The sequence below is a fragment of the Mesoplodon mirus genome, assembly GCF_964341445.2.
Source record: "Mesoplodon mirus genome assembly, chromosome: 8".
Lineage (NCBI taxonomy): Eukaryota > Metazoa > Chordata > Mammalia > Artiodactyla > Ziphiidae > Mesoplodon > Mesoplodon mirus.
In genome coordinates this window covers 45925180-45952714 of record NC_138984.1, presented here as the reverse complement: position 1 = coordinate 45952714, position 27535 = coordinate 45925180, and the positions used below count along the sequence as shown (strand labels likewise).

The window sequence follows — 27535 nt, the reverse complement described above, 5'->3', positions numbered from 1 at the left end:
ATAATACCTCTCCAGCACCATAAACATTTCCTAGCACTAAAAATATTAACATAATGGAAATGCTAACAGATCACATCTATCATTTCATTAATAATAGTCAATAGCTCCTTAGAATTAGAAAACAACATAGAACTAAAATTGGCTAGTTAAATATATGACCTAAATGACTACTATGTAGTCATTTTTTCGTTCAAAAATCAGTATATTAGAATATAAAAAAAGTCTGACATCTGCAAATTTTGCTTTGGTTGTTTACTGCCTGGACAACCACTCTCAAATGTGAACAGGAAACTCCACACTGCCAGATCCAGTAGCTTTTCTCCATCACCCCTCCCTGGATCTCTGTGATATAATTACCACTGACTTCTTTTTAGAACACTTCTGATAGCTTCCACAACGCTATATCCTCCAGTCTGCTTCTTCTCTGAAACCTTCACTCATTTCCTGACAACTCCAGCTGATTTTCCCCTCTCCTGAACTGACTCTAGGCATATTCTGAAAAGTTTAATGTATTTTTGGTTCATATTACATATCCTATTTCTTAGCTTAATTATTTCAACTATTTACTTTCCAACTAAATTAGAAACTTCCCATGGTTAGGAATCAAGGACTCTACTTTCTAATTTATTAATAAATATACAGGTTAAGTGCACCATAGCACTTGACTTGGTACACAGAAGTCAAATAAATATTTCTTATTGGCAGATTTAGTGATTATCAATGGCAGCATTTACACAAACTGGTAGAACATTTCTGCAGGTGACTAAATTTTTAACTCATTTGTAACTACCTTCATGGAAACTCTTACAAATGTTTTGACCAAAAATGTCACTATAGCAGGAAGAAAAATATTTTCTTAGCAAATAAACATTTTCATTGCAGATCTTCCCATTAAAAATGTTTGGTTCAGATGTCTGATATTTATAAATATTTAAAATATTTTTATATTTTGACTAATTTATAAACCAGCTTAGGATGGTCTACATGAATGTTGGTGCCTATACATCCATCATTTCTCTTCACAAAAGTACATAACTAGTTGTATCTCTCATATTGGGGTTCTTAAATATGAAGATAATTTCTTATTCTTCTTTCTACTTCCAATTTTTAACATGGCACTTAGGATTCAGGGATCATGGAAGCACTCAATAAATATTTGGCCAATGATGGTTTCATTAATTTTATAATCAGTGCAGTATACAAAGCCAGGACAGAAAGCCTAATAATTAGAGGGATCTCACTGAATGCTAAACCAGCATTAGTTTTTCTTTCCAAAAGTCCCTTTTGGCTCTTGCCCTGTAACACTGCCTGTGATTGCATTTGTTTTCACCACTATGCAGATTCCAGGTTACAAGGTTTCCTATTTCACCTCAAGTAAAAATTTTACTTGTATAAACTAAAAGTCATATGGTTATTTCCTCCTCACTATAGTTCTACGTGATAATCTCCAACTTCCATGTCTAAAAAAAAAAATCTAAGCTTCTACAAGATTGAATTATACTTTCCCTAATCATTGTCTGTCACAGGTTTGGTCTCACTGAAGTCTCTAAGAATGTGTCACTGAATAAAAATGATTTTCATACAGTATTGTGGCGTGCTCTTCTCGATAACTAAAACTGTCTTCCTTTTTCCTTTTCTTCTCTCTGTGAGATACAATTGAAAGAGTCCTGGCCTGGGAGCCAGAAAACCTAGGTTCTCTATCTCTATCCAACATCTGCTGCATCATTTATCCCTTGTGCATCTCAGTTTCCTCATCTGTAATCTAAGGTGCTTAGGTTTTACGTGTACATCAAATGAGTGAATGTATTTTGTGAACTGTACAATCCTACTTAGATCTAGTGTGATATTATTACTAATAGAGGCAGAAAACTCTACAAATAAATGTCAACTGAATATAGACCACTGGCCAGCGCAGAAAACCTTAACCTTGCCTATGAGAAAGTGAATCTTTTTTTATCGTTGTGATTTAGGAACACCTGACCTTTAGTGGGGGTGAGGTGGGGGTTGGGGGAGTTAGAGACTGATGGAAGGTGGAATCTGACTTCCAAAAGCACAACACATTGCCCAGTTGGAAAAAGAAATGTCCCGTATCATGATGCAAGCATTTTGAGCAACTATTTGATATTTAACCAACATCCACAATGAAAACAAATGAGTTACTGATAACTTAATCTTCACATGATGCTAGCACAAACAGAGCAATAGGTGAGACAACTGGTCTCAAAGGACATCCTAGTATATATAATTTAATTGTTTAAATTAAATTGATTCCATTTTAATTTAATATTGATGCATTAAAATGATTGAGGCATTAAAATAATTGAGGCAGTAAAAAGACTTGATGTATTCAAGCATGAACAATCACACTCCTACCTCTTGTACCCCAAACGTATTTCTTTCACCTGAAGCTACAACTGCATCTTTGCCTTCCCGCATCTAATGTCGAAGATACAACAGCCAATCTCCTTTTAGAGGCTAATTCCTCTCCCCTTACACCCAGTGTTGCCCTCTCCTATATCCTGGCCAATCTTTTCTCCCTTTCATTCTGCATCTTCGACATTTCTCCCTCCATGGGACTCTTTCTCTCAGTCTGTGAACATCCCATCCTGTCATCTGAAAACAAAACAAAAATCACTTGACTCTACCTAACTATGGTCCTATATCTCTTCTTCCCTTCACAACTAAGTTGCTTAATAAATAGAGAAAGAAAAAAAATAGTCTATATCCACTGTCTCTACTGTTATTAAATACTTAATTTTTAAATAATTAATCAATAAATTATCTAAAAGTCATCTCTAATAATAAATGAGATCATCCCACGTTCCATTCTCCAAGCCATCAAAGTACTTGTAGTTTCCTGCAAAACAATGTTAAATAACACTTCTGAGTATGGCAAATATTTTTTCCTATCTACATGCTATTTACTTGCTCCTCTTGTCTCATTTCTTCTGGTTACTGCACACTCATCACTTACATTTTGGATCTGTCTCCTCCAGGAAACTAACCTTTGCTCTCACAGGTGAACTGAATACTCCTATGCCATTCTTTTTCATCATATTTATTATATTGTTTTATAATTATTTGTCTATTCCCCTCATTATGGATGCCCCTTAAATACAGGAGAGTGTGTCAGTCATCTTTGCATCCTTATAGCCTGACTAAAGTCACTATAAATAAAATGGGTAGGGCTTCCCTGGTGGCGCAGTGGTTGAGAGTCCGCCTGCCGATGCAGGGGACACGGGTTCGTGCCCCGGTCCGGGAAGATCCCACATGCCACGGAGCGGCTGGGCCCGTGAGCCATGGCCACTGAGCCTGCACATCCAGAGCCTGTGCTCTGCAACGGAGAGGCCACAACAGTGAGAGGCCCACGTACCACAAAAAAAAAAAAAAAAAAAAAAAAAAAGGTAAGTTATAAAATTAACTTTTGTTTATATATAGTAGCCAATTAGTGTGCTTTGAAGTATGTATTTTTATGAGGCTTTATCCAAAAAGGCGCTAAATACAGCTAACCTATACGTAAAAGCCGGCTCCATTTTTTTAAGTTTGATGCTATGTATGCAAAAACAAGCAAGATTGAGTAATGTAATTAGGCAACAATCTGACAATCAATGGAGAGAAGGCATTTGACTTTAAACCATCAAGGGAAATATATTTTGTTAAAATTGTTGATCACAAGCATTTATTGAAAACCTCTTATATGCATAGCACTGAAATCTGTATCTGACATTTTGGGTTTGAGAAATGGTCTTTACACTCAAGGAGCATATGACATAAGCAAGAGATCAATGACATTTATTAAAACTAAAACAATGGGCGATGCAGAAAAGGTTTTATTAAGTGCTAAATATGTCATAGAAAGGAGAAGGGCTGTAGTTTAGAGAAAAAGAGCAAAGATTTCTGGGATAATCAAAAGTTTTCAAAGAGGACACACACCAGACTTGATTATGATTTGAAGGGTGTGGATGTGTGAAGAAGAGGCTGGAATACAGATAGAGGAAATAATGGGGTGAATGCAGGGGAATGACTGCTCAGGTGCTCCCTCCTCTGAGACCTTCCCTGGCCTCCCATTCGGCCTCCACCTCTCAGGCTGTGTGTCAGGGACGCCCTCTAGACTCCCCTAGTACCCTCTGTCTGCCTCCATCACTGCACGGACCACATGGTATTGTTCTTGCTTTTACTCTCCCCGCTCCCTGGGGGGCAAGGACTAAATATTTGTTTCTGTATCATCCAGTAAAGGGCCTGGTTAACAACAGGTACTCAGTAAATACTTACTGAGTTAATGAATAATGAAGGAATGAAAGTAGGTTGCAGGGTGGGGATATACTGCCCTGCATAGAAAAGCAAGTCAAAATCATCATCACTTGAGATCAGAGCACTATTTCTTTTAAAAAAATACAAATTTTTCAGAATCATCTGAAGCAAATTCTAATGTCACTAAAACAGTTTTATAATGGTTTTTGAGGATAGAATGGGATTTATATTCCCGAAAGAAGGAAATTATTGTCACCTGCTTTAAGATGACTGAGTATATCTCATTTATCAAAGAGTCCATTAATCTAGAACCTGACAGTTTTCTCCCACTGGCATTTCTGATTTTACATGGATGTGAGCATTTGTGAGTGCCTTTTTAAAATCTTGTCAGATTTTTTTTTTTTTGCGGCACACGGGTCTCTCACTGTTGGGGCCTCTCCCGCTGCGGAGCACAGGCTCCGGACGCGCAGGCTCAGCAGCCATGGCTCACGGGCCCAGCCGCTCCACGGCATGTGGGATCTTCCCGGACCGGGGCATGAACCCGTGTCCCCTGCATCGGCAGGCGGACTCTCAACCACTGCGCCACCAGGGAAGCCCATCTTGTCAGATTTTTAATCTAAATTTTTCCTATGCCCGAATTAGACACACGTACTTCTTGTAAAGACATTTTTTAAAAAAGGTTATTTTCTATCCATAATGCCTGGGAGTGAAATTCTAGCAGGACTTGGGGACATAAATGTTTAGAAGACTAAATTAGGATCAGTGAAGTAGGAAAAGTGGAAAATAAAACACAAAAATGAGTCCCCCATTTTCCCTGAAAAAAATGCGAGACAAGCAGCATGTTCCAAAAAGTTCTGTACTCAAGTATCAATGGAATAAATCAAACCTTCTAAATATTCAGACTAAACATGTACATATCTCCCAACAAACATTATTGCAAAGAAAAATAAGGGCTCAGGAATAAGTATAAAATAAGGAATCAAGAACAATCATGACAATCTCATGACAATCTCAGGTAAAGCTCATAAGTTTTTAATTCCCCTTCCTGCCTCCCTCCCTCCCTTTCTTTCTTCCTTCCTTCCTTCCTTTTTTTTAAAGGCTAGATAGAATAGCAATTTTCAGCAGATTGTCAGGAAAAGTAAGCAGTGTCTTCATTGCAAAGACAAATCCATCAGCTTTAAGGGCAAGAGTCTAGGATGCCACTAACCTCTGACCACCAGCCCACCAAGAAATATTTAGAGAGCACCAAGTCTTATGGTTGTAATAGTGTAACACAACACTGAATGCATTTACATATTTTCTCTCTAACTGGGAAATTCAAAATTAATCTGAAATCTACAAAATTTAATGCCAGATTATTCGGAATTTTTTTCACAATCACCTTTTACAACAGTGTCTAGAAACTTTGTTGTAAAGCCATTCACTGAAAAGCAGATCATTTTGGAAGCTGTGTTTCTTAAATGAACCATAGTCAGGTAAATAACTAGAAACCTGGATCAAAACTTCAAATCCTAATTTAAAAGTACAGAAAGATATTACCTACAGAAATTATGCATAATGCTTCGATCCACCAAAATGCATACATGAGATTCTTCACAGTGGTATAGCACAAATCTGGCCTATGTGAAGTAAGTTTATGTAAATCTTCTATAGTTATAGAATTTCAGAGCAGAAAGTGGCCCTAGATAATACACCACAGGTCTTACAAAGGAGGAAACTGAGGCCTGAGACTTTAAGTCACTTCCACAAAATCACCAAGTTAGTTCATGATAAGAGCTACAATTAGAATGCAGATTTCCTGTGTCCTGGTCTAGTTTTAATTTAGAATTATTTCAACAATTCATTCATGAAAGAAAGGAACAGTCTATTTAGTTGAGGCCCTCATCTCTTTAACTGCATGTTTGTCTCTGTACAAGTAGAGAGTCTTAAAATATACCAGAAAGTAGACAGGCTTGAGGGATGATGGAACCTTTGTCTAAACACTTGGCTCAGACTGCTGTGGATATTTATCACTAGTGTAAACTTCTGGCTCAAAGTCACCTTCTGACCCAGGGAAAAGGGATACCATGCTACAAACAGGCCCTTAGAGCTTAACTTTGATTTTGAGACAGGCTTCCTGATGAGAGATGAATAGGGAAAAAGTAATAATAATAGTGGATTCAGCCTTCTGTCAGGAAGCTACATTTTTGCTTGTACAGAGACTGCAGTCCAGTTATATTAGAAAAATCACGTTTTGTCTTTCCGTCTGTTCTGTTTATCCTCAAGTCAAAGTCTCTATCCTCATTTTTTTCCTATTTAATTCCTATTTTGGGGCTTTGGGAGTTTTCTAGATAGATATGTAAACAAGGTATTTTACTCTCTGCAATTCAAGGTTTAAAAAACCCCACTAATTTTGCTTTCTTTCAGTTCTGTGCAGAGTCTTATATTCCTTTGGATTATAAATATTCTCATTTACCTAAAATAAAACATTTATTTTGTATTCATCTAACTTTTCATTACCGTAAATCACACTAAAATAATAACATTACCCTTATCGAGGCTTTTAAACCTGACACAGAATTTCCACAGATATTATGAATTCTTCATTTTGAATCTGTGAGGTAGCAAAATAAAAAGTATTATCCCTGTTTTATAAATGAGGAAATTAAGGTTCCAACACATTATAAGGAATTTATAAGGAAAGAGTCAGGACTTTACTGGAGTTGTCTGACTCAGGGTCAGTGCTCTTTGGACCCTGTTGCTATGCTGAGTCAGTAGAAGTTGAATGAGCTCACAGAGCTCCTTCCTCTGCATTGACCACCCAGGTAGAGGTGCATGCCATCCCTCATAAAAACATTGCCAGGGTCCAAATAAGTCTGTCTTGAACCAGTAAAATATCAGGAAAGTAAACAAATGTTTTATGTATTGAGCGTAGTTTCACTTTTCTTGAACAACTCTACCTGAACCAAATGGGCAAACAATTGCCAAAATCATTATATTAGAAAAAAAAAGAATAAAATTAAATGAGTATATGTACCACTAAGTTTGCGAAATGCATCCTAATACCAAAGTATAACTCCCAGGGGTTGTGCCAGTTTGCTTTTCCTGACTTGCTTTGTGAATAATCTGGAGCTGAGAGTAGGCCTGGCCCAAGGGAAAAACATGAAATTTAAAAAAATTCCTTATTGCCATTTCAAACCTCTCAATTATACCTCTCTCCACTCCTCTCCCCCATTCCTGGCCCTGTTCTGCCCCAGGGATTCTGCTCCCCCCATCAAAATTTTAATTCAATTCTTCAATATGCAGATGAGAATCTCAAAGATCAGTAACTTGCTCAAGTTCACAAGGTTGCAAATGGCAAACTCAGGATTCGAATTTGAGACTCCAAAGACCCAGGCTCTGTTAATTGCTTTTTGAAAGTAAATGGAAAAGAAGAAGTTCTAAATGTAGAAACTGCTCACTGTTTAAGGTTCTAAGTGTAGAAAAATGGTAATAATTGGGAACCGAAGGAATTTCCCAGAATTAAAAAATCTCATTGTGAGATAGTGCCCTATTCCTACTATTCCTACGGCCTATAGGCCTAGTTAAGAGTATCTATGCCATTATCTCAAAAGAACAGAGATATAGTATTGTGGTTGTGTTTATTTATTTATTCATTCTAAAACGACTATGTTTTAGGAATATAGGGTAAACAAAAAAATTAGAGAAATCAAAGAACAAAAATTAAGAGATATCACAAACTTCCCCAACATCTCTGAAATTCTCAAAATAAATCCCACAAGACATGATATAGGAATGGTCAGGGAGCCCCACATTAGCTTGGAGCCTTACATTTTAATGTATGATTTCAATGAGGCTATCTGAGCCAACTGCTAATTGGTATCCTTGTGTACCCACAGAGAACCCATTTTCCCATGCATGTATGCTTTCCATATGATGCACAATCATATGGTTCTATCCTGAAGAAACTCAGAAGTCCTCTTCAGAAACAGTTGGAATCCTGTGGGCAAATTTCCATTTTGATTCTACTAAGGCAACTTTCAGTTTCTATTAGAATAGGTTTGACGTGATTCTAATGTCTTGACTGTAGAACCCTCCACAGACAAATACAGGATGCCCATGACAGCTGTGTTTTATCCACCTATAGTGCCATAGAGTCCATCCAATACTGGGACTTTCACCCAGAGCCATGATGTCAGCTGATCCTGATGGCCAGAGAATATTGGGGAAAAAAATCATAAAAGGCAAATTACAATATATAATATACTCAATTACAAAGGAGTAATATTTTTTAAAGGGTGCACTGGAATAATGACTAGAGAGGGCACGTGTTGTAGACTAGTTTCCCAAGGAGGAGAAAAGAAGAGGACACCAAACAGGTAAGTTCTGATAGGAGGTCAGGCTAGAAGAAAAATTCTGTAATTTGAACCCAATTTGGGAAGGAGACATGCAGATAAAGCTTCAGTGTGAGACCTTGATTCTCAGGCGGATTCCTGAATGCCTTTCCTTCAAACTGAAAGGAGGTTGAAAGCATATTTCCCTAAAAGTATAATTAAATTAAATTAAATTTAAAAGTCATCTACTTCAAAACTGTTTTCTTTTTTTTTTTTTTTTTTTTTTTTTTTTTTTTTTTTTTTTTGCTGTACGCGGGCCTCTCACTGCTGTGGCCTCTCCCGTTGCGGAGCACAGGCTCCGGACACACAGGCTCCGCGGCCATGGCTCGCGGGCCCAGCCGCTCCGCGGCATGTGGGATCTTCCGGGATCGGGGCACGAACCCGTGTCCCCTGCATCGGCAGGCGGACTCTCAACCACTGCGCCACCAGGGAAGCCCCCAAAACTGTTTTCTTAAAACTGGACCTGCTTACCCTCCTGGGACTTTAGCAACATGGAACAGATGTGGAAGGGGTACAAGGTAGCTCAGGTGAATATAGCTCTGGCAAGTTTATGAAATATTTATATTCTGAATATACCAAAATACCATAAAATACTAATTATCATAAAATACTGATTTAATTTTATTTCATCATCCTTCACATACCCAAACACAAACACTGCCAATGGAACTTTGAATGTATCTACGGATTAATCTCTTTAGAACTAATTGTTTCAATTTTGATTCATTCTCTACATAAAGGAATTAACCTACTTTTTAAAAAAATAAACAAACAGATTCAAAGTATCCTGAAATCTTCCCAGGCTAATAAGCACTCCATTGGTTCAGGAATTTATCAGTTGTTTCTCAGCAAAATTCAGTTCAGTTTTACTGTGCTTAAGGTAGAAAAATAAAAATACAGACAAACACATGCCTAATCTAATGTGTAGAGATCAAGATTTAAGAGGAAATGGGGAAGGGCTGGAGAAAGAAGTGTTCTTTTGTGAGCACTCAGAAAAACATAACACTTGCAGCACCTGAAAGCTTAAACACAAGCTCTTGATGGAATGTTCAGTTGTTCCTCCTTCATTGCCCCCAAGTCTCTTTTTCTTTTTTTCTGTACAAACTCATATAAAAGAAGATTCTCATATCAGAATCACTCATTTGCCTTAGAATGGCCAGTGCCCTTCTGCCCTCTCAAATGAAAGTATAAGCCTTCTTTATAAAACTTCAGAGGGTTTGTGTTTTTAGCCAAAGACCAGAAAACTAGGAACTTTTTCTTTGTAGTTCATCTTCCCATGGTAACCAGTTAACCTCACTGTTCACCCACCAGTCCATCCTACTGGAAACTCTAGCTAAAAATTTAGCACTAACATGAGAAGCATAATGTTTTGATTTAAACTGTAACAATTATTTCTTCAATAGAAAGCTCTGGAAAGAATGAAAAAAAAATTTAAAAATAATTTCAAACTAGCATAAATAAATCTGATAGGTTCTTCTCCCTCGGGAGAAAATAATAAGTATATAACTGCTATTTAAGAAATACTAAATGAAAAATAAATGAAATGAAAATATTAAATCTCTATAAATAAATTGTATTTGCTAAGGGAAGCACCCATATTTTAAAATTCCATAATGAAAAACTCTAGAGCTGACAGCCACAGAACAGCTATATTGAATAACAAAGATTTAATTAAAGGAATTCATAGCTACTAATTATCTGGTGAAACTCCATGTGCACACCTCCTGCCAAGTCAAACCCATCATTCTGTTTAAGTTTGAAAAACTGAGAAGAAAGAAAAGTACAGCAAAGTAAGGAAAGCGTGAGTATAAAGAATGTGCCTACATCTCACACCAGTTTCTGCTTTCTGGAGTCAATTTCACAAAAATCTCCTGGGAGTGAAGGGAGTGAAGAAACCAGCAGCCTTTGAAAAATGAAGAGACTTGCTGCAAAGTCTGAGAAAAGACAGTCACTCCCTCTACTGTATCCAAATAGTCCTGGGAGCTGCGTTGTAAATCCCTGTGCAGTGAAGCAATTCCTCTCATTCCAGATACAACACAGGGCAATGCAGTGTGGAAAGTAAGCTTCCAACTTTTACTACAGACTTTTATGACTACCATATTTTCAGAAAATAAACTCTGAAACAGACAGAGCTGGTAGACAGACATGAGGTAGCACTGGGGCATGGAACGGATCGTGCTTGGCTTGCTTACAACCTGGGAACGACTACAGAGAATGAAATGCTGTGGCGGTGAGAAACAGGACAGCGGCAGTGATGCTTCAAATCACAGGGTCATTAGAAAGTATTCAGTGGAAAGAGCTTTTTGTTTCCTTTGTTTTTTCCCATATAAACCTACACAAGAAGACGCTACAATAAAGCTCTGCTATTTGAAGGGTCAAATTTATAAATGGGCTTACAATATAGCCTATTTAGATTTAGATGAAAAGACTGAGGTATTGTCTAAATGACCATAGTAGAACAGTAAATAAAATTTGCATTTTAAGTGTTACACTAATTTTAATCTCTTTGAGAGCAAAAGTTGTTTATTTTTTCCATAACATCTAACATGTTGGTTCTTATAATTACCCAATAAGCATTTATTATTATTGCTATACTACTAAATAGTAATGGAATAATAATATCAACTGGATAATAATGTTGGATAATGATATCAATAATCATTTGTTGACCTCCTAGTATTTGTTGGGAGCCATACTACTATGTAGGTAGTTTATATACATGATAGTCTTCAAAATAATTATTTAAGGTAAATATTACTATTCTAATTTTATAGACAAAAAAACTGGGACATAGAGCCATCAAGAAAATTGCTCAAGAATATGCAAATATAATTTGGAAATCCTGAATTTGAAATCCATTCACTCATATTTGAATGAATATTGGGAGAGATTTTTTTTAGATTTTCAAAAATAATATTCATTGGCATATATGCATGGAATAACTATCATATACCTAATACATAAAATAAATTTATGACATGAAGTGGAACCTGGGAAATAGACTTAAAAAAAGGAACCGTGTGTGTGCATGCATGTAGTGAGAGGTGAGAACTACAGGCAATTTCTATTTTGAGGCAAAGAATGATAGTGACTGTGACTAAAATTCTAGAAATGGGCCAGATCATGGAAGGTCTTGTATGTCTTGCTTAGGAGCTTGAACATTATTCTTTCCTCAAGTTATGGGAGTCAATGGAAGATTTTAAGGAAGGTAATGAGGTAATCAGATTTTAGTTTTATATCACAGTGGCAACAGAGGGGGTCTCTACAGGTGGGTGGGAAGTAGTCACATGGGAGGCAAGAGACAAAGTTAGATGTTACTGCAGTAAATTGTAGTAATACTGTAATATGATGATGAGAGCCTAAACTTAGGCATTTGTAGTAGAGAGGGAGAGGAGGTATATATGAGGAATATTTAGCAGGTAAAATGGTAGAATTTAGTGACTGATTAGACTTTTGCTTGAATAACCAGGTAGGATGATCTTGCCTTTAACTGACATAAAGAATACATGAGAAAGATGATCCTGTCTTGGAGGGAAGATAATGAATTGAGTTTGGGATACACTGAACTTGAAGTGGTTATGGACCATCCAGTGGGAAGCTGGGTATTCTGAAGTAGATGTGGAAGGTCAGGGTTGGAGAGAGAGATTTGAGAATGATCAGCAATTAGCTATTAAGCAAAACCCTGGAAGTGAGTAAGATCCCTAGATACTCTGGGGAGAGAATATACAGAAAGGACCAGTGGACAAAATCCTATGAGAAAACAAAGTGCTAAGGGATAAATAAGGAGAAGGAGCCCATGAAGCTGAGAGGGAAAGGTCAGGAAGGTAGAGGGAGAATCTTCAGAGCACCTTTCAAGAAAGCTGGAGTGGTCAACGGTAGGTGAAAGGAGCCCACTGTAACATCACACATTACCAGAAGAGCTTAAGTGGAATGAAGGGGGCAAAAGTCAGAATGCATGGGATGAGTGAGGGCATGGAGGCAGACAGAAAACTGTTCTGCTCCTTTAAAGCAGCTGGGCTAAGAATAAAGAGAGGGTGGGAGCCAGACACAGACCCTGGGAGAAAGCTGAGCTTGTTTACAGGCTAAGGGGAAAGAGCTCATAGAAAGGAAGTGGTTGGAGTTATGGAAAAGGGAGCATGATTAATGGAGCAACTTCCTCCAGGAGATGAAGCACAAACAAAGTACAGAAGGAGAACACATCTGGAAGTTTCTTCAAAACATATTCAAAGATTTGGCAAAAGTAAAAAATATACCACCAAGGTTTGTATCTGTGATGACTGAAATCAGATTGTAATATCACTTTCTGTGACTCATTTAAGGGCTCTAAAAGTGCCTTCAGGTAAAGTTTCCAAATGACCCTCCTAAGAGTCCCATCAGATTAACAGGGGTGTGTATAAATTCTCCAATTTCAGATGAGGACCCAAAGGTTTGGTAAAGTTAAAGGACTCTAAAGGTAGCAAGACTGCTAAATAGCAGAGATGGACCAGAACTAAGGTGTTCTCCCAATGATGGTTGGACTGTGGCTTACTTTACTTACTAAAGTATATAGACTACAACAAGGCTATGATGCTTATGTTGCAAGCCATGGTTCCACCGAGAATACAGTTTCATCTTGAAACTGAATTTATAATTCTGATTGAGCAGACACCCAGAAAGGAAAACAAAAGAAAGGAAAAAGGAAACCAACTGTGAGACAGTCCTTCCTCCTTCTCAGATCTAAACTAAAATTTTTTTTAAAAAAGCATACAAACATTTTTGAGTTTGAACATTATACCAGAAAGCTGATAGGGACAAAGTTCATTATTTATTAACATTAATTTATTAATATTGTTAATATTACTTCCTTCTCTGTAAAAGGCAACACGTGAGTAAGGAAAATCTTGTGCTATTGTGATGTCCCTGATACACTGTTCCTTAGAGAATATACTCAGTATAAGATGGAACCATCCTGATTTCTGTTGAGGAGTTTAGTTGTAAACATATCAATAAAATAAAATAAAAACACTAAGGCCACCAATGTAGTCACAACTTTAAGGCAAAATTTTCCACTGGATAGACTACCCCTCACGCAAATGCCAAGGATAGATACTCTGTATATAACAGTTCTTCAGCCTTAAATGAAATTTAGAAAAAGCCACATGAAATTTACATGGAAAGAAATTTAGAGGAAAACTGAACGGTCCATATGTTCCAACCATTCCATTGTCTTATATAAACTTGTTCAACTTGCCAAAATGTACACAACAGGTCAATTAATAATTAACAATTTTAGTCTTTCTTTCCTACTATCATTATATCTCTCATGCGTAAATCTAAACTTTTCAATGTTGTAATCTCAGAGAAAAAAACATTAGTCAAAAAGTGACTGATCCATTTGTAAATATTTAATGAATTTCCATATAAGGCTAAGTGATGATGCATGAATTATCCTTCAAGTAGGAGCAAGCTGTTTGATCAAAAAAAGAAAAAAATAGATTAACATGACTTCAATCTTCTAAGTCTCCTCCTCTCAAAACAAAGCTTTCTCTTTATGTTTTTACTTTACATACTGCATTATGTGCATTTCTAGAATGATCAACACAATGAGTTTTAGGCCTGTGTTGATAATGATAGAAGTGTGAAGAGCAGGAATTAAAAGAGAGAAAAAAAACCTATATATTCACCTGGAAATACATTTTAATAGTCTGTGTCCTTTGCATAGTAGAATGATTCACCTAACCTGCCATGAGGAGAATTTGGGCCTTGAGTTGTTTCTCCAGAAATGATGGTGAATTTGCAGTGGTTTATATACAAACTTCAATTAAGCAGCCTTATAAGTGAAAGGAATAACTAGAATAGCAAGCTATTGCCAATGTCACAGTGTGTAGCCTTAGAACAGGAAGCCAAATGGTGTCGTATCAAGACAAGAGTGTTAGGTAGAGATTTAATACAGTGGTTCACCAGCATGAATCAGAATCACCTGAAAGCTTCCCAGATCCCATCCAAATCTACCAAATCAGGATATCTGGAAACAAAGGGAGCCTAGAATCTAGATTGGCAACAAGCTCTTCACATGATTCTTTATGCAGCCAGCTCAACACTGATCTGTGGTGTGGATCGCTTACCAACAAACTTAAAGAGTCATGGTCAAAGTATACACTGCATCTGTCAATATAAAAAAATCACTGTAACTATCAATCTACCAATCTACATATAGAGAGAGATACTCTTCAAAATAAAGCCTCGCTCTAATTTGAATAAAAGTTATAGGTACTTCTAAATTTATCTGAAGAGAATAAGGAAAGAATTGCAAAGAATTACAACCTAGTATTTAAGTGCCATCCAGTGTTCTTGGCTTTGTAGTCTGCTCAGAAGTGAACAATAACCAGGGTAAATCAGGTTACTCAACTATATTCTGTCCATTGAAACCAGATCTATTCCACTAGTTGACAATTATGCTCATTGTGGCTGGGATTATAGTTGCCTCCTAATAGCTATTCTCCCTTTTATATCCTTCATAGCATAACTCTATTCAGTAGAGGACACTGCCAGTGCTATCCAGCTAAGACTGCATTTCCCAGCAGTCCTTGTAACTTTGTATGACCATATGACTAAATTCTAGCCAACTTCCAAGTAAGTTGAAATGATATGATGACTTAATATTCTCGATTTAAAAAGAGGGAATCACAGCCTTTGTCTCCCATTCTCTATCCAGATGCCAGGAAAGTAAATATAATGGCTGGAATTCCAGCAGCTGTCTAGGAACATAACATCAAGGACTGTACCCTAGGGATATGAGAGATCTAGAAAAAAATTGAATCCCTGATGACTTTGTAGAGCTGGTATACCAGCCTTTCACTACCTAACTAGAAGCTTATTTTATATAAGGAAAAAAAAACACTTTTTTTTGGTTTAAACTACTGCATTCTGCTATATGCAGGTAGACCTAGATTAAAGCATCCACTATAAAAGAAAAGTTTGCATATCCTACATGATTCAAAGTATCTATTTCAGTAGTAAAGAGTTTAAAACAATTTATGAGTGAACAAGTATCTTAAGCTATGTATTTGTATTCTGTACCTCCTTTAAAATCATCCCATCCAAGTACTGCTGAGTGTTAAGCATTAGTTTCTTCATATTTGTATTTTAACAGTGAGATAAATGGTAGACGTAATATAATAAAAATGCAGGAGACCATGGTATAGAAAGGACTGTGAGCCCCTCATCTCTTAGTAATCAGAAGTTGGCTTGGGTCCAGGATATTAGTGTAGGGTTGCCACAAGAGGGTTGCAAATTTATGGTCCAGGAGCCAAAGCTGGCACTCAAATATATTGGACTTGGCTTAGGCAATGCTTTCTGAAAACATCAGATGTGACTGTCTTCAAGTGGGCATGCATCTTCAGTTCTCCACAGGCCCACCATCCCCTGTTGACGTACAAACACTCGCTTGCTTCACTTATTGATGTTACCTACCTTCTCAGTGCCTCTGAGAAGCACTGACATTTATAGTCTCTGGAAATAAAATGGTATATTTCTGTACCCTCCCTTCTCTCCATTTCTTCTCTGTTGTTGAAATCAATGATTCATATCAGAGATTATTTTCCAAGATTAAGTATGTCCACTTCTAATAACAAGAATGTATATAAGCTCACTAGGTGTTAGAACTTTATTTAGGAATATAAAAATTACTGTAAATGCACTAGTATTTTCTCCTACAAAAAACAAATGGGGAACCTCTCAAAGCACCCCCCTAACAAACATACACACAGAAAAACTCATGAAAAGCTGATTTTGTCACCTTAACTCATTTTTGTTACTTAATTTTACTTAGTACTCTCAACTAAAGTTAGCCCAACTCTCAAACTTTCTCATTTTTATGAATTTAAAAAATCAATTCAGTTCTTAAAATTTAGTGAGAAGTAGTAATGATTTTGGCCTAAACAGCCTAAAGCTTATTTACTTTCTTTTATCATTCATAAGTATTTTTATCAGACAGGTACTGTGTAACTAAGTAAAATATGTTTTAAATTTCCAATAAAAATAATCACAGTCAAACAGAAGAAAAATATACCTTGAAGTCCTGAAAACAAAAAAATAAAAGCTCATAAATATGTACTTCCATATGATAATAGGCCTCCACATTCAAAGGGAACATATTTGTACACAAAATCAATACCACATTATACGACTTAGAGCTAAAATTTGAAAAACATACTTGTTTTGCATGTATGCCTTAGATATTTCTTTAGTTTAAAACATTTACCTGAACTTACTCTCCCCCAAACTTAAAATCACATGGAGTTTCAAAATTCTGACACTTCTATTAAGCTTGTGACAAGCCTGAACAGGGAAAATAAAGTATTGCCAAGTACCACACAATATCACTTAAACCAAAATATGCATGGTAAGTAAATACAAGTTATGTAGCTCTGAATATTCTGGATTCTGGAATTCTTTTCTACATCAACTTTAATTAGGACCATAACTATTTTCTTTTGCTTTTGAATTTTTATTACATATATTCTCTTAGCTTGAGTAATAAAACTGAGGAATTTATTTTTTATAATACGTATGAAAGCAATTACCCTTTTTCTGTAAAATATAATGTTTGGAATTCCTGTTTCTATGCTGTTTGGTTATACTGGGGGGAGCAGAGTTGGTATGGAATCAGGGACTTTTTGCATCAAGCCTCACATTCCTAACATTTATGTAAATTAGTATTAAGGAAAATTGAACTCTGCTCATTTTTCAGAAACACCTACAACGTAATTACAACTATTTGAGAAAGTCTTTTAACATATGGCCTACTCCATATGCTTTAGGAAACATTTATTTACATATTCAATTATTTTCATACTTTATAAATGTAAGTTATTTATTTTAAAATATATTAACAAGGAAAGTTGTGTTAATTAAGTTTTAAAAGAAAGTTGTTGGTTGTTTTGGTGGGGGAGGGGAGTCAACTACTTCTTTTATATTCAGATTTTTCTATTTCTATTGTAATTTTTCTGTATTTTATTTCTCCCCTTTCCTGACTTCTACTTCCTATTAAATTATCTCCCCAACCCTTCCAAACTGTACATGCTTTTCACAACATTACAAGGAAGCTCAAGAAGTTTCATCTTTTATAAATTGTCTCATTTTCAAAAACATAAAAAGTAACATAAAAAGATCCAAGATTTTAGAAAGTGCCCCCTCTATGGCACTCCAGACAGATTGTTGGGTATTCATCCCAGATTCTTATTTTCACTTTTTAAATGTTTTTTAGACCTCGTGGCCTCTATATTAATTTTATGAACATTTACAGAGCAAAAATACACAGAAGCAGGTATTAAAATATATATATACACCCATACATATGTGAATATATACACAAAAATATATATGAAAGACAATAACAAAAGTTTAATAAATATGGTAAGTTTTAAAAGCTTGAGTTTGATGTTAAATTGTTATGAAAATCTATAATGGCCTATTATGAAACAGTACATGTCCGTATTTGAAACTCCAGGCCTGGAGGGGAAGGATTTAATAATCAGTGGAACCCATTTAAATATTTTCTTATATTTTATAGCAGCCATGCATTTTTGCTTAACATACCACAGAACCCAACCCTAACATATGCAAATTTCAAAGGAAAAAGAATCGGTAACCAGTCAAGATTTGTCTCACATTTTAAAAGAAGAAAAGAAAGGAAACTTGTGTCTAATGAATAATGCCAATAAAATACTCCTTGATAAATAAATTATATAAGGCATGTGGATTTCCTGCCTTCCGCCATCCAACAGGGAACCACCACTGTCCTGATAATCAAGTCAGTAGGGTGGGAAAATAAGAAATCTGGCTTCTATCAACTTCTGCCATGGGGAAAGAAATGAGACTGTCTCTCAGAAAGCAAAAGTGACTGTAAGATCACAAATGAAAATGGGAAAGACGTAGAAGTCTGTAAAGAGAGAAAAATAAGGAGCCAAAGACAAAGAAAAAATCAGTTATCAGACTGGCTGCAGAGGTTTTTCTAAACAAAGAATTTTATGAAGCAGCTGAAGTTCAGTACAAAAAAGACTCCACCCTACCCTGCTTCTGCTGCGACTTCTTGCTCTGAAAACTCCAGCCCACAGAACAGAACTCCTCTAACTAAAAGTGCCTTTAATGCTGTTTTAAGCACTCTCCTTTTCTTTTAAACTTCCCACTCTCCACATTCAGGCAAAAGGACTTATCCTAGGCTTTCCCAGAAATATTCAGTAGTGTACTCTTCGAACCGCAGATGTGGAAGCTCCGGATTTACAAACATCCCGATTGTCTTCCGAGCTGTTTCCCAGGTGCAAATCTGTCAGCCCCCTTCTCAACTTCAAATCAGAGCCTCGTCTTCATGCTCTTCCTGAGGCTTAACATTCCACTTATTTCCCAAACTATGCAATAACCACCACAAGGAAAGCAAACGGCAAACTCACCATCCTCATCTTCTTCCTGGGCTTTTATTGAGACAAATTGCCCTAATAAAATAGTAAGAATAAGGATAGGTCTTGCTTCCACCCAATTTGCCATCATGTCTAAATATTAGACATGTGGGTCCTCCTGGGAGTGAAAAGTAGATTCTAAGGTTATTGTAGCACCATGAAGTCAGCTGTGGGCTCTTCTTTCAGCACCAGCCCCAGGGCAGCCTCTGAAAACCCCCTTTTTCAGCACCAGCTCCGGCACAGTCTGCGAAAACTTTTTTCAAGCGATGCAGCTTTAAATAGGAAGAATGCTGCCTCCACTTCTTTTCCTGCCCCTTTTCAGCTTGTTCAGGCTCATAACCATCCAGTGTCTGCCAAGCAACGGTCTGATTGATAGTAAACAACCAAATCAGAACACGCGCCTCAGTGCCTTAAACAGTCCCTATTTCATTTATGTTTTAAACATAAATGGGGCTTAATCACAGAAACAAACGTTTGTTTCTCTTTCCCTTTTTTTTTTTTTTAAAGAAAGCCTGTTAGAAAGAAAGAGACTTATTCTCCCCTCCCTACCCTTTTCCCCAGACACACACCCCTTCACTTTTTCCCTATAGGGAGGAAATACAGACTTTCAGCCTAGTTTTTGGTGTCTAGATAATTCAGGATCCTTGTCCACCTTAAACTTTCAAAGGAACAAATTTTAACCCTTTGTTTTTACTAAGGAGGACTCATTCTTGTCCCCTTGCTACATTCTGTTTCTTTACCCAGATTCTGGAAGGGGACCGTTAAATGTCCAGGTGAAGAAACTATTTGACAAATGCATCATACTTTGAATTAAGGTCGTCTCCTTATCTCTCCATCTCTCTTATTTAGAGAAACACATCTGCAGGTCCTTCTTGTCCCAGAGAGTTTTATTATGTAAAAAAGCAGTCCACTATGCTAGTGTGGAGTAATGGGAAGGACACTGTATTTGGATGCAAAAAGCCTGGCTCCAGACATCAGCTCTGCCACTCACCCATTTTGTAAACACAAAGTCCTTTATCTCTGTGCACTCCAATTTTCTCATTTGAGAACAGAGTTTTGCCCTGACCACTGGACAGGGTTTAGTGACATTAAAACAAGTAATATATTATTAACTAAGTTCTGAGTTGCAAAGAACTACGTAAAAGTAGATGGCGGTATTATTACCCCTAAACCAGCTTTTCAGGGAATTTGGTAGTTCCAGTTGCAACTGCCATTCAAGAGCGTTATTCATGAACTTTCATGCCACACTCACGCTTGCCAAGATCTTAATGACCTCCGAGTGTTCCACATAACCCAATACGTTTGCTACCTTGAGTCTACCCAGAATCAGAATGGCTGTTCTACACAACATAGGTGAGTCAATGGTTTACAATTACTCATCAGTGATCAGGAACCCTGCACTGCACTAAGCACTGGAGGGAGAGGATGACACAAAGTAAGTGAAAGGCATACCCACTGCCTCCAAGGAACACGTGTAGACACGAAGAAAAGAAATTTACATGAAACAAGAAATATAAGCCAGAGCATATACATATGTGTGGGATACATTAAGCCTAGGAGAAATTCAGAGAAAGGAGAGATTATAGGGTAAGATTAGGCAAGTAATGTATTATCCTCACTTTTCTTCATAGAAGAAATTCAAGAAACTGTGAATTTTCGCTTTGGAGCTAGAATCTCCAGAGAAGTATTCCAGAGGAGGTCAACTCTCCACGCAGCTGTACCCCTCAGTCTAGCTTTTCCCTTCAACATGTCCCATTTCAATTAAATACTTCTGGCACCACCACACTTAAATGCCCTGCTCCCACTTAAACGAATGGGCCGAGTAAGAACCAAAAATCACCCTTCTGCTAATTCTAACTAGAATATCTGAGAGAGGCCAGGACTTGAAAAACACCTGCTAAATATTCAAAAAGAATAACAGGAAAATGCAGAGAAAAAAAACTTTACTCCATGTGCTTGCCAATTCTATTCTACTTTGAAACTATTTTAGACATCAACACCCCAATACCAAAGGGTTGGCACAATTTTCAGGCATCTTGTGTGGAATCTTTAATGAACCACAGAGACTAAGGACATTTATGGAGAATCTGCAATTCTCAGAAAGTATTCTAAATGCTGAGAGCACACAGATGATAACTAAACAGGAACAGGACTTTGTAGCAGAATCAGTGTACATAAACACTCAGTGCTTGCTCAGACCAGCATCTTAGTATCTGTTATTAAAACAGTTATTATCAGCAAATCAATAGTTATTTTAAACTTAAATGTAAACACAGCTTTTATAAGAAAGATTTAAAATCCAAGGCAACCTCTCACAGTTTCCTCCTGTCCCAGCCTCCTCTTCCCATCATACCAAAAGCACATGTTATGATAGAGGCAGAACAAATTTTTCAAGAGAGCTGAGATAAATTATTAGCATTCTCTCTTATCCTTGCTAGATTTGTGACTTGGGCTTTTCTTCTATGTTTGGCTTTAGGATTCTGCACTATAATTTGGAAAAAAGTAAAACATACACAGGTATTGACCAGGTGTGTCTGTTTAATAGATGTGGCTGAATTCAGGAAGACTTGACCATTTCTCAGTCCTTGAAGAACTGGTTCTAGGCCCCAGTGCTTGGGTGGAGAGCTCAGAAATCTGTCACAATTCCAATGAATTGTGCATATTATAATAATATGGGCCTAGTGGGTCAATTTTTACTAATCCAATTTTTCTTTTTTTTTTTTTTTTGTGGCACGCGGACTCATCCAATTTTTCACAGCAACTCTGGAAGGGTATTTATTAATTTTCTCAAGTCATATATAAAGGGATTACGCTTCAAAGAAGTTTCAAGTTTGCTAAGCTAATAAGCGGTAGATTTAGGTTTCTGTTACTCCAAAGTGCGTGTTCTCACTGCTTCCTAGCTTTTAGATCTACTTGACACCAATACTTCCAATCTCAGAAGGTGTCTCAGCACCCTTCAGGGTTAGTCCCTCACTCTGCACTCTTTATCCCTTCCCTTTACATTTCCTTCGAGACATTACTCTGTCAGTGTCTTCCTCAATTTCTTCAAAAAAGAAGCAAAAAACCAAAGGTTTCCCTTGACTCCACATCTTCTACCATCTCTTTTTTTCCTCTCCTTCCTCTCCTTCCCCTCCCGGTCATACTTCACCCTGTGCATCAGGAGGTCAACATCACAAGAGACACCAATACCCCTTTGTTGATAAACCCAAAGATCTTTCCTTTTTCCTCCTGTTGTGTTTGATACTCAGACTACTCCCTTCTTCTTACTGAAACTTTTTCCCCCCATGGCTTCCTGGTCCCACATACTCCTCCTCCTCCTCTGTTTTCGGGGTCAATTTCCTTTGCTAATTCCTTTCAGAAAGTTATTGTGCTCTCCAGTATTGTACTATCAGCTTTTTTCTCTCCTTGCCCATTATCTTGATCTACTTTAACTACTAGACCCCTTGACTTTATTTCCATTTACATGCTAATAACTTCCAGTCAAGGCTTCCCTCCTGAGTTGTGAACCTGTATTTCTAAGTGCTTGAACATCTCCCTCTGGACAAGTCCATGTAGCTCAATACCAATGAACACTACCACAATTACCCTAGTCCCAAAGATAAGACACAGAGGACACTCCTCCTTCTCCTTCAACCCACATCCAATTGTTCACTGAGTCTTGCTGGTTTTATTATGTGCTTGCACTTTTTAAAATTGTAGCTGATTGACAATATTATATTAGTTTTAGGTGTACAACATAGTGATTCAATATTTTTATAGCTACTACTCCATTTAAAGTTATTATAAAATATTGGCTATATTCCCCATGCTGTACAATATATCCTTGTAGCTTATTTTGTGCATAGTAGTTTGTACCTCTTAATCCCCTACCCGTATGTTGTCCCCCCTTCCCTCTCCCCACGGGTAAACACTAATTTATTCTCTATACCTGTAAGTCTATTTTGTTTTTTTATATTCGTTAATTCCTAACTACTTACATGATATAGCAACATGATATTTTAAAATAATAATAACAGGAATAATAATGAAGGAGGAGAAGGAAAATGCCTATTTCTTGGTCCCATCTCCCTCTAGTTTCCTCTTTTGGCTTCAGCCATTGGAAACACAGATTTTCCCAGGAACATAAGCAGTTTCACACCTCAAAATTTATTCAGGCTCTGATCTTTGCCTGAAATAACCACCTCCCCAGTTTAATTCATTTTCTCATTCAACAAATATTTGTTGATTGTCTATTATTTGTCAGGTTCTAATCAAAGCACTAAGGATGCAGTATGCACAACACAAACAAGGTCTGCAGTACAGCTGTGAACAACACAGATGCTATGGAGCTTAAAACAGAATAAGTGAGCAAACAAGGTAATTCCAGACAGGGATACGCCATGAAGGAAATAAACAGTGTGTTGTTTTAGAGTTGCTCAGGAGTCAGTGGTGGGAAGGATCCTGCAGATAAGGCTGTAAGAGTAGACTCTGTAAGGAGGTAATAGTGAATCTGAGACCTAAAATTTGAAATGGATCTGTCCCTGGAGAACTGGGGGGAAACGGCATTCCAAGCAGAGGGGACAGCGAGCATGAGTGGCCTGGAATGGTGTATTAATTTTCTAGGGCTGCCATAAAAATTACCACAAACTTAGTGCCTCAAAACAACATAAATGTATCCTCTTACAGTTCTACAGGTCGGAAGCCTGGGTCCCATTAAGCTAAAATCAAGGTGTCAGCAGGACTGCACTCCTTTTTAGAGGATCTAGGGATGAATTCATTTCTTCGCCTTTTCACGCTTCTAGAGATCACCCACATTCTCATGGCCTGTTCCTCATCTTCAAAGCCAGCAACATAGCATCACTCTGACACTACTTTTGGGGTCACATCTCTTTCTCTGACCCTAGCCAGGAAAGGTTCTCTGCTTATAATAGCATATGTGGCTGCATTGGTTCCACCTGAATAATCCAGAATAATTTCCCCATCTCAACATCATTAATCACATATCACAAAATCCTTTTTGACATGTAAGGTAACATATTCGCAGGTTCTAGACACTAGGCCATGGACATCTTTGGGAGGTCATTATTCCTCTTACCAAAGATAGGAATAAGCTCTGAGTGTGAAAGAGTAGAAAGAAAGACATTATGGCTAGCCTGATATGATGTAAGGCTGGAGATGAGGTCTGTCAGTAAAGTCTTGCAGGTCATGTATAGGAGTTTAGATTTTTTTCTAAATGCAGTGAGAATCCAGTGAGGGTTTTTTAACCAAGGAGTGACGTGCTCTAATTTACTGATTTAAAAAAAAAAATCTGAATGGCTTGTGAGAAATGTATTATAGCAAAGCAAGAATGGAAGAGAGGACACAGGTTAGGAAGCGCTTTTAGTCCAAATAAGAGATGATGGAAATAGAAAGAAGCAAAGAGGGCTTCCCTGGTGGCGCAGTGGTTGAGTCTGCCTGCCAATGCAGGGGACACGGGTTCGTGCCCCGGTCCGGGAAGATCCCACATGCCGCGGAGCGGCTGGGCCCGTGAGCCATGGCCACTGAGCCTGCGCATCCGGAGCCTGTGCTCCACAACGGGAGGGGCCACAACAGTGAGAAACCCGCGTACCGCAAAAAAAAAAAAAGAAAGAAGCAAAGAAATTCAGACTATATTGTGGAAATAAATTCACTGATGACTTACGAGAAGCTGAAGTGCAAATTTGAGGAGGACACCTCTGCCAACTAAGTAGATGATAGAGCCAGCAAATCTCAAGTGTTGCCCCCCTGACAAACCAGTCTGCTCCTTCACAGAACTGACCAACGTGTTCTGTATGGACCTCCCTAACCTCACACAATATTTACGTCTGATTTCCCTGCCAGACTGAAAGCTCCTGAAGATTATGGACATTGTCTGGTTATTTATGTTTGCCTAATAGTTATTGTTGAACCCATATTGTTTAGTAAAGAATCAGTAGAACTTGATGATTGAATGGCCATGACAGAAGAAACAGTGAGCATAAATAAAAATGATTACAAGATGTCAGCCCCAGAGGACTAGGAATATGATGGTTCTAGTCAAAGAAATACCTAAGCAAGGAACAGAAACATAAATGAGTAGAAGGAGAACACATAACTGATTAGGTGCCTCTCTACACATATTTGCTATAAAATAGCAAAACCATAGTTTCTGAACAGAAAAAGACTGCATATTGTGAATATACTTTCTTTCTGGCTGAAAGCCATTGTAAAAATAACTATAACAATAATAATAACGATGGCTAGAATGTATTAAGTACTTACTATGTGTCAAATACTATATAAGTACTTTGCATGTACTCATTAACTTAATCCTCAAATCAATACTGGAATAAGTCCTATTATTTTCTCTGTTTTACAGATGAAGAAAGGAAATTGAGGCTCATAGAAGCTAAATAACTTGTGTCAAGTCATACTAGACAAGTCAAGAAATGTCATACTAGTCAAGAAATGGCTAGGTCCAGGTTTGGAGCTCTGGTTTCACAGTCTTTTCTCTTAAGGAGCTGAAGTTCAAGGAAATTATATGATGTTTATTTCTTTAACTTAAATGCCATCACTGATTTTTTTTAAACAAATGACAATACTTAGAGAATCTCTCAAAATGCCTTCAGTATAATAGCTTTTCAAGTAAACAAATATGTGAACCAATTAATTTAATGGTATCTATATCCAAACTTTATAAATATAGGTTAGCTCTATCTGAATATTTGTATTGAAAATATATCTTTTTACATTTAGGCATAACTAGAAATATTTTCTTTTTTAAATTCTTAAAATATGAACTTTCATTTTAATCTGGATGTTTATATTTTAGCATGCGTCATATTTTGAGAAAAGTTTGCAATTTTACCTTTCAAAATATTATCTTGGGGCTTCCCTGGTGGCGCAGTGGTTGAGAGTCTGCCTGCCAATGCAGGGGACAGGGGTTCGAGCCCTGGTCTGGGAAGATCCCACGTGCTGCGGAGCGGCTAGGCCCGTGAGCCACAAATACTGAGCCTGCGCGTCTGGAGCCTGTGCTCCGCAACGAGAGGCCGCGATAGTGAGAGGCCCGTGCACCGCGATGAAGAGTGGCCCCCACTTGCCCCAACTAGAGAAAGCCCTCACACAGAAACGAAGAGCCAACACAGCCATAAATAAATAAATAAATAAATAAAAATAAAAAAAAAAAAATATTATCTTATCTCTTAAGGTAATCAACAGTCACATTTAGAAGTTATGGAGAATGTGAAAACTTTTATCTATTACTTTGTAGTCTGTGCTTTTTGTGTCTTCTTTAGGAAATCTTCCCTACTCCTGTATTTTCTTCTGGAAGTATTTCACATTTAGGTCTTTAATCCACCTGGATGTTTTGTTTAGGTTTGTTTTTGTTGCTCTTGGTTTATAAGTTAGAGATACTTTTTTTTTTCATTTGAATAGCCATTATTTAGTGACTAGTCCATCCTTCCCCCACTGATTGTGATGTCACTGCTGTTATATGTTGTCATACGTGAGGGTCTGCTCCTGGGTTCTCCAGCCTCCTTCCTTTGTCTGTTGATGTAACCTTGTGTCAGTGGCACTGTAGCTTACTTACTGTTGTTGTTAGTAAACCTTGATAACTTAATAGGTCAGCTCTTCCCACTCCTCTTAATCATGAAAATCACTTCCACCCTTCCTGTTCCTTTACTCTTTCATATAAATTGTTTATTCAGTTTGTCAGATTCCAGGAAAAGGCCAGTTAATATTTTTATTGGGCTTACATTGAGCTGAGAGATTAATGTGGAAAGGATAGATGTTTTAATGATATTGAATCTTTCTCCTAATAAAGATGGCATGTCTCCACTTATTCATGTCTTTAAATATATTTCAATAAAACTTTATAAATCTTAAAAAAAAAAACAACAAAAAAGAAGTTATGGAGAGTCTTGTCAGCCAAAATTATAAATGATCTGATAAATCATGCTGGCTCATATAGCACCCAACTCTTCACATACTGTTTGAGCACACACATACTCTTTGAGACTCACAATAACCCAGTGAAATAATATGGGCAGAATGATCATTCCCATTTTATACTGGGATTCAGTGAGATTAAGTGACCTTTCAGAAAATGCAAACAATAGTTTCAAAAATGGTTCCCAAGTCCTAGCACTCTCTGCACTGTATTTCATGATAATTAAACTATAATATAATTCAACTTTACTAACTAGGAAGACAGCATCAAAAGAGTCCACAGGCTGGATAAGAGAGTAGGTCTTAAAGGTTCTCACCACCCACACACAAGAAAGGTAACTATGCCATGTTTATTAAGGCACATTTTAGATACAGTAAATTCACCTTTTGAGATGTACAGTCCTTTGAGTATGACAAAGGTATATAATCGTGTAGCCACCATCGCAATCTAGAGGATATTTTCTTTACCCCAAAAAGTGCCTCCATTTGGAGTCAAACTTCTCCTCCCAACCCCACTCCTGGCAACAGTGATCTGACTTCAATGCCCATAGC

The 27535-nt window shown here is 37.3% G+C and overlaps 1 protein-coding gene across 1 annotated transcript in view; it reads right to left on the bottom strand.

The window, feature by feature from the left end:
* COL5A2 (collagen type V alpha 2 chain) overlaps positions 1-19354 on the bottom strand; it is a 145093-nt gene extending 125739 nt beyond the window's left edge. The window contains exon 1 of the mRNA XM_082630244.1: positions 19055-19354. Within this exon, the coding sequence (XP_082486370.1) occupies positions 19055-19151 (97 nt within the window). The 5' untranslated portion in view covers positions 19152-19354. The remainder of the gene's footprint in view (positions 1-19054) is intronic.
* Positions 19355-27535: the final 8181 nt, after the last annotated feature.